This window comes from Octopus sinensis, linkage group LG20, assembly GCF_006345805.1.
Source record: "Octopus sinensis linkage group LG20, ASM634580v1, whole genome shotgun sequence".
Taxonomy (NCBI): Eukaryota; Metazoa; Mollusca; class Cephalopoda; order Octopoda; family Octopodidae; genus Octopus; species Octopus sinensis.
In genome coordinates this window covers 20,968,028-20,975,527 of record NC_043016.1, presented here as the reverse complement: position 1 = coordinate 20,975,527, position 7,500 = coordinate 20,968,028, and the positions used below count along the sequence as shown (strand labels likewise).

At 34.1% G+C, this 7,500-nt stretch overlaps 1 protein-coding gene across 4 annotated transcripts in view; it reads left to right on the top strand.

Moving 5' to 3' along the window:
* The window catches only part of LOC115222542 (transport and Golgi organization protein 1 homolog), a 129,472-nt gene that overhangs the window by 66,657 nt on the left and 55,315 nt on the right, over positions 1 to 7,500 (top strand). For 2 of the 4 annotated variants that reach the window (XM_036511729.1, XM_036511728.1), the window contains 2 exons: positions 2,957 to 3,025; positions 4,340 to 5,856. In XM_036511729.1, the coding sequence (XP_036367622.1) occupies positions 2,957 to 3,025; positions 4,340 to 5,856 (1,586 nt within the window). The remainder of the gene's footprint in view (positions 1 to 2,956; positions 3,026 to 4,339; positions 5,857 to 7,500) is intronic. The other 2 variants (XM_036511730.1, XM_029792801.2) reach the window with 2 other exon arrangements.

The following is a 7,500-nucleotide window of genomic DNA, read 5'->3' as shown; positions in this document are numbered from 1 at the left end:
TTACCATTCTCTTCACAAAGAATCTCTCTGAAATTTAAGCTGGATGTGCTAGAAATAGCAACCAAATCTTACCTGTGAGTAGACGATAGCTTCATTTAATAATAGTGTCATTTCAGAAAATTACGTTATCAATTAGGATAATAACTTAAATGGTGAATTGTTCTGGAAGCAAACGATACAAATTCATTTAACAATTGTGCCGTTTTAGAAAATTACGTTATCAATATTAATACAGCTCATAATAATGATAACCCTTTCATCATTACTGACCAAAACTTAAATAAATACAACTAATAATTTAAACAACAATAATATAGGTGTGATTAATAATGAAATAAGGAAAATTTTAAATACCTCAGCAAGAAAATGCCAAAAAACAAATGAAATGGGTGAAAATGAGAGAGAAATTCAAAGAGCAAGAAACCAAGAGTATCAAAGATGAAGATGGGAAACACTCTCAATTCAAAGCAGGACTGAAATTAAAGAACACAGATTGGCTCACCAAGTGTTGAAAGAAAATTTGACACTAGAAATAATAAGAGAGGAAATTAGAATTTTGCACATTGTGACAAGAAATTCTCAGCCTATGGAGGAGCAAGAAATTATTACTCAAGTAAGAACTGACCAAAACTTAAATGATGCTACTAATAGCTTAAACAACAACAATAATATGTGTGACAAATAACAATACAAGGAAAATTTTAAATGCCTCAGCAAAAAAAAAAAATGCCAAAAAAACAAGTGAAATGAGTGAAAATGAGAGAGAAATTCAAAGATCAAGAAATTGAGAGCATCAATGACAAAAACAGGAAATCATAAAGCATCAATCACAAAGACTCATTTCAAAGGAGGAATGAAATTAGAGAAGAAAGCAGACTGGCCCACCAAGTGTTGAGGTAAAATTCAACACAAGAAATAAGAGAGGAAATTAGAATTTTACACGTTGTGACAAGAAATTCTCAGACTATGGAGGAAAGACCAAGATATGCTGAACTATGTACTTCTGTTAAATCATTTACAAACGCAGCATTTGATTATGATCCAACTAAAAATTACGATAATCTATCAAATTTAGGAACAATGTCAGTAGTTTGTAAGCATTTTTGTGCAAAACTTTAAGGATGAACCTAAGGGATTATGTTGTTCAAATGGTAAAGTTAAATTAAATTTGTTTGAAAAAACCACCTAAACCTTTAAATACACTAATGCTGGGGGAAAATATGAACTCCAAAAACTTTTTTAAAGTTATTAAAAAATATAATGAATTGCTTTCAATAACAACCTTTGGAGTTGGTGAATCAATATCGCTACTGGGATTCATGCCAGTTTTCAAAATACAAAGTCAAATTTACCATAGTTCATTGTATAATAAAGATGAAAATATTCCTAGATATGCTCAAGTTTATTTTATTGATGATTTAAATGGCCAAATTAATATCAGAAATAGTAGATCTCCTGCAACAAAGTTACACACTACAAGAAATGCTTTTGGAAAATAATGAACTTATTTAGACCAATTAAAACTATGGTATCTTTGGTTAACAAACCTAATCTTAAATTGTCAGTTTGTGCAGATAGAGACCAGGTGCAATGACCAAGTATCTAACAATTAGAAATGGTTGGAACAGAAATTCAGCAAAGAGGCAATTTTTACTTATAAAGATAATACTGTAAAGAAAATCAATGAATTACATAGATCCTATGATCCATTACAATATCCTTTGATTCATTGGATCTAAAATATAATTTACATCCATAAATGACAGGTCATTCTAGTCATAAATAAAATTGTTTTTTGTGGGACTGATGCGTGTCAGTCCATTTTACTTGCTCGATGCACCTTCTTTCTCCTCCCTCCTGAGACTGACAATAGCAGTCTGCTGTAGCCACTCAGTATACCCTCCTCATCTCTCGAGCGTTCAGTTGTACTGTTGGTGGATTTCAGGAAGTATTGAAGTTTTGAAAGATGTAGTGTCTCGACAACTAACAACTGATGCGGGCTTTTTATTCCATGGTTCAGCAATTCTGAGTATGAAAAATGTTTGTGAAAGTCATGGGTGCTGTGTTGTTTTTTGATTTTATAAGCATGTCTGTGAGTGTTTGTCATATGGAATTTAAAAAGGTGCCCAAGGTTGTTGTTGGAAATATGGAGGATAATCTTGTTTATAATAAACTTTATGTTACATTTCTTGCTCACAAGAGATTATGTCTGATCTTTAGCGTACTTCTGTATGTCTTCTCAAACCATAATCACTGGAAAAGTTGTTGATAAGAATTTATCAACAAAAACAAAACTGATAAATACGCACATTTGCAAATTAAGTTTAATTACCAATAAACATCAGCTTGAATGGCACTTTACTCAACCGAATAAAATATGTAAAATATGGCCCGGACTGTGATTTATGTTAGACTTCAAAATGTAGTTTACCATTTAATGGTTTTAATACAGAAAAAGTAAGCATTATACCATTTAGCATAAATAAAAGTCAATTTCATTATATTTAAGCCCATTAAATGAGTCAACTTCCAGTATGAATGTTTACATTTAGTGTATCTTTTTACAACAAAAAATTTCTAAAATAATTCTGGAAGCGATCTACTCATGTAATTTATGCACCCCCTAAAGCTTATTTTTATTTTTGTGAAAAAATGCTTAAATTACATGGGTTTTTACAGTATGTCTTCTCTCTCTACTGGTCACTTCTGTTTTTTTTTTTTTTTTCTCTCTGTCCTCTGTCTACTTTCTTTGATCTATATTAAGTTACGTTTTGTCCCCTTTGTATTCTTTTTACTTTTTTCTCTTCCTTTTTTTTGAGGGTGGGGGTTCTTATTCCCCCCTCCTCTTCTGTTATCTTCTTTGTTGCTTTTTGGAAACATAGAAGATAACAAACATCATCTATGTTCTCATTGCTACTTTTTACCTTCTGTATCCTTTCACCTCTTTCTTTTTCAGAAATATTAACAAAGGATGAATCAATTGACCAAACTGCTGATGAAGTAATGGCAGCAATGAACTCTTTAGGTAAACAATACATCATTAAAATACCCTCTCAGAGTTACGTCGACAGTACAATAAAATGTCTTCCCATTTCTTTTTTCTGCCTTCTATCTGTTTCATTTATCTTGTGTATTTTAAAAAATTTTCCTGCTGTTAATCCTTGTTTGTTTTTACTTGTCTAGCTTGTCTAGCTTGTTTGTTTTACTTGTCTAGCTTCTCTGAAGGCGCATGGCTCAGTGGTTAGAGCGTCGAGCTTACGATCGTGAGGTTGTGAGCTCAAATCCCGGACCGGGCTGCGTGTTGTGTCTTGAGCAAGGCATTTATTTCACGTTGCTCAGTTCACTCAGCTGTAGAAATGAGTTGCGACGTCACTGGTGCCAAGCTGTATCGGCCCCTTTTGCCTTTCCCTTGGATAACACTGGTGGCGTGGAGAGGGGAGGCTGGTATGCATGGGCAACTGCTGGTCTTCCATAAACAACCTCGCCCGGACTTGTGTCTAGGAGGGTAACTTACTAGGTGCAATCCCATAGTCATTCATGACCGAAGGGGGTCTTTACCCCTTTACCCTTTAGCTTCTCTTTTTTATGGGGGGGAGTTTCTTCTGCATGTACTTATCACCTTTACCATTTTTTGTGCGTGTATGTTTTCTCGTTCTTGACTATTCTGTTGCCTTTTTTTTTGTTCTGTATTTCTTCTTGCTGTCATTAAGTCTCTCTACTGTTTATTTAATATATCCTACATATTCTTGTTGGCTGCAGTGGCAAAAGATGAATGTACAGGTTATGTCAACTGCACGAAGCTGTCACTTTATACACATGCATTTGCTGTAGTTGAATGTATGTTTGGCCTAAGCCCATCTTATGCCACTGGTTGTCTGCTAATATTTGGTGTCCTTGGTGTTGGCTTTTGTCTCACTGTCTTCTTTTTCTGATGTTTATCTGTTTTCTCCCTGCTTTGTGTGCTCTATATATTATATTATTTCATCTTGTCTTATCATCTGACTCTGCCTTTGCTTTTTATACACTCATGTCTTCTGATTCTTTCCTTCTGTTATCTTTTGGCTCTCAGTCTTCTGTCTTGTCTCATCACCTTTTTTATTCTGTTCTTTTAATATATTAATAACCATTATTTTTTTTTTTATTTTCATTTCATGTTCTAACCCTGCTTGAAAAACAAATTATACGATCCCATTATCATTACCTCTATCATCTTTATCAACATTGGGAAAAACCTTTGGAAACCTATAATCAACTTTGGAAAATATATTGAAAACTCTGAATACTGACTTAACATTATCTCAATTTATTCTTGTTCTTGTGTCCAAAAACAATTCACCAAAAACAATGACTATGATGCCAGGACAAAGATCACATGTGGACAATTTGCAGACAACTTTGTTAAGCAACAATGAAGGTTATAGTGAAAATGGGAGGAAAGCTGCAGATATCGATGGCAGACAAGAACAAGAAAAGCAACAACAATGGCCACATGTGATGAAGACTTCACCAGTTAAGGAGTTCCAGCAAGACATGTCCACCTCAGCTTCAGTATTGTTATCATCTTCTTCTGATGCAACAACTGGCCATCCACATTCAGCAACACACATTAATGAAGCAACATTCTATGACAATGAGCCAAACAGCAGTTCATTAGGATTTGACAGTGCACAAGCAAGCATTGTACCCACTCGTTCAGTAACTTTTGACAATAGAGCTTCGAAAAATTATGAGCAAAGACTTTCCTCAGAGGCCGATAAATTTTTACATACCTCCAATGGCAATGTTGATGGACAAGGCAGTGTGGGTTATGAAAGAAACATGGAGACCATGAAGTTGACTTCTAGTAGTGGTGGCAGTGGCACAGCAACTGATGCTCCTGGAAGTACAATACCTTCTTCATGGGTGCATGCAACTGTGCCACCCATCACAGGTCACCACAGTGATGATAAGGATGACTCTATGAGGGGTACATCAATCTCTGTGTCACCCTCAACAACAAAACCCTTCTTAAGCAGTTCAATGAGTTATGATAACAGTGGTGGTGACAGTTCTAGCAATTATAATGATAGTGATAATGTTCCTGTTGTCGATCAAAGTTCGGAAAGATGGAATAGCATAGGAGAAAGCAACAACAATGATATTCTTGCTAATGAAAATGGTGATGCTAATTCTGTTGTTGATGTTAATAGTAATGACAGAAATGCTGGTGGTGGGGTTGCCACAGCAACAGATCCAACTATGGCCACAATGACATCATCTCCTCCACATCTTGATTTAAGCGATGCATTCCACACGTCCGGATCGGAGTTCATGTCTCGAAAGACTCTTTCTGTATCATCAACATCAACAATGGCTGCAGCCTCCTCTTCATCATCTTTTGCTAATGGCAATGACCAGAAGAAGCAAGATGATTATGACAGTCATCATGATGTTGATAATGAAGGAACAGAACATGAAGACGCAGGACTCAAGAATTCAAAAGAAAGCCACCATCATCATACTCATAATGGTAATGAAGAGTTTACTTCATCAGCATCTCCACAAGGTGACCAATATGGAGACAAGCCAAAGCAGCCAGATGTACAGACAGATCATGGGGTACACAGCAGAGACGATCATCACGATAACAACAACAATCACTATCATCATGATCATTCACATCAACATCTATCATCATCAATGGAAAATGAGGCAGCAAAAGAGCGGAATGAAAATGAGGCGAGTCATTCAGGGGAATCAAACGACCATCACCACAGAACTGTTAACCAAGATGACTCGGGAGAATCAACAATGTCAATGTGGTGCAGGTATTTTGCTGCAAAGATCGACATTTTTGTTAACTACATTGTGGACATGGTGAGTATAGACACACAACACACACACACATATGTATAAACATTCACATAAAAATATATGTACATGTGGGTGGGTGTATGTGTCTGTTGTGTATGTGTGTGTGTGTGTGTATATATATATATATATAATATATATATATATATATATATATATGTTTATATATATATATATTATGTTGTTCCATTTTTCCAGTGGAAAGTAATTTATGTGTATATATATATATATATATATATATATATTATATATATATATATATATATATATTGTGGATATATATTATAAAAATTGATAGATATTTATATATACATAAAAAACCTCGGACAGATATATGTTGGGATATATACATATTTATGAGGTTATTATATATATATAATATAATATGAAATAGAAACACTTGTATACACATGGAAATGTGCTCTTGTAATGCAGTTAATTCAAGGAAGTGAAGTATTCATTAGGGATTATATAATCCAAGATATTCCGTTGGTTCAATCCATCATCCATTTATTCTCCGTTTTCTTCTTGTTTTTACCTTGATATTAATAATTTTAATAATCCTAAACATATACAAATGACTTTACCATTATATGATATGGAATCAACCAGTGGAATACCTATATACAATCCCTAATGAGGGCTTAACTTTCTCGAATTAACTATATATCATATTGTATGAACAAATACGTATCTATCTCTGTCTGTTCTCTCTACCTGCCTGTCTCCCATTTACCCACTTCAAATGTAAACAGTCGTGTATGTGTGGGTGTGTATGTGGGTGTGTGTGTGTGTATGTACATGCATGTGTGTACAGAGAGAGAGAGAAACATACCCACCGACTTACGTATGTATATCATATTTATATATGTATATAGTGATATAGTTTTAAGTATGTTATAGAGAGTATGGGCTATTTATGGAGTGCTCATAGAGAGCCAATGCAAAATATTACAAAGTAAAAGAAAATGAGAACGCAAATCCTAGGCAGTCAACCAAATTCCTGAACGCATAAATGAAGATATTCAATCAATGTAATTAAATCATATATATTTATACACATTAACATAAATCATGCATGTACTGGCGTAAAGATTCTCCAGGGGTATAAGGAGTAAAACCAAACATACATAAAAATATAGGAGAGATATAAAAGCATATAAAAATACATATAAAATCACATATAAATAAGGATTGTATGTAAAAAGTTATGCGTGATAAATACAGGGGGCACAAAATGAATGAGAGGTTGATAAATATAGGAATAAAAATGTCAGTCTTCAAAATGGCAGACTGCCTAAATCTAAAATTACTAATATATCTAAAATATGATGGCAGCCACCAAGGAGTACATCATCCTGATGATAAGTACATTATATATATATATATATATGGAAGTTTTCATTTTTTAACCCTGACCAGTAATGTAACCCTGAAGCGGCCGTTGATGGAGCAACCTCCTATTTTTTGGATCCTTTTTATTTACTGCTCTTAACCTTGATATCTTGTGTCACTTTTATCTCATATTTTAGATGTATTAGAAATTTTAGACAATTTAGGTGATATAGAAAATTGTACCCAGTATATTTGTAAAGTGGCTGGCATCTAATCATAGAAATCAAACCTGAAACGTAACTTGTAAACTAGATG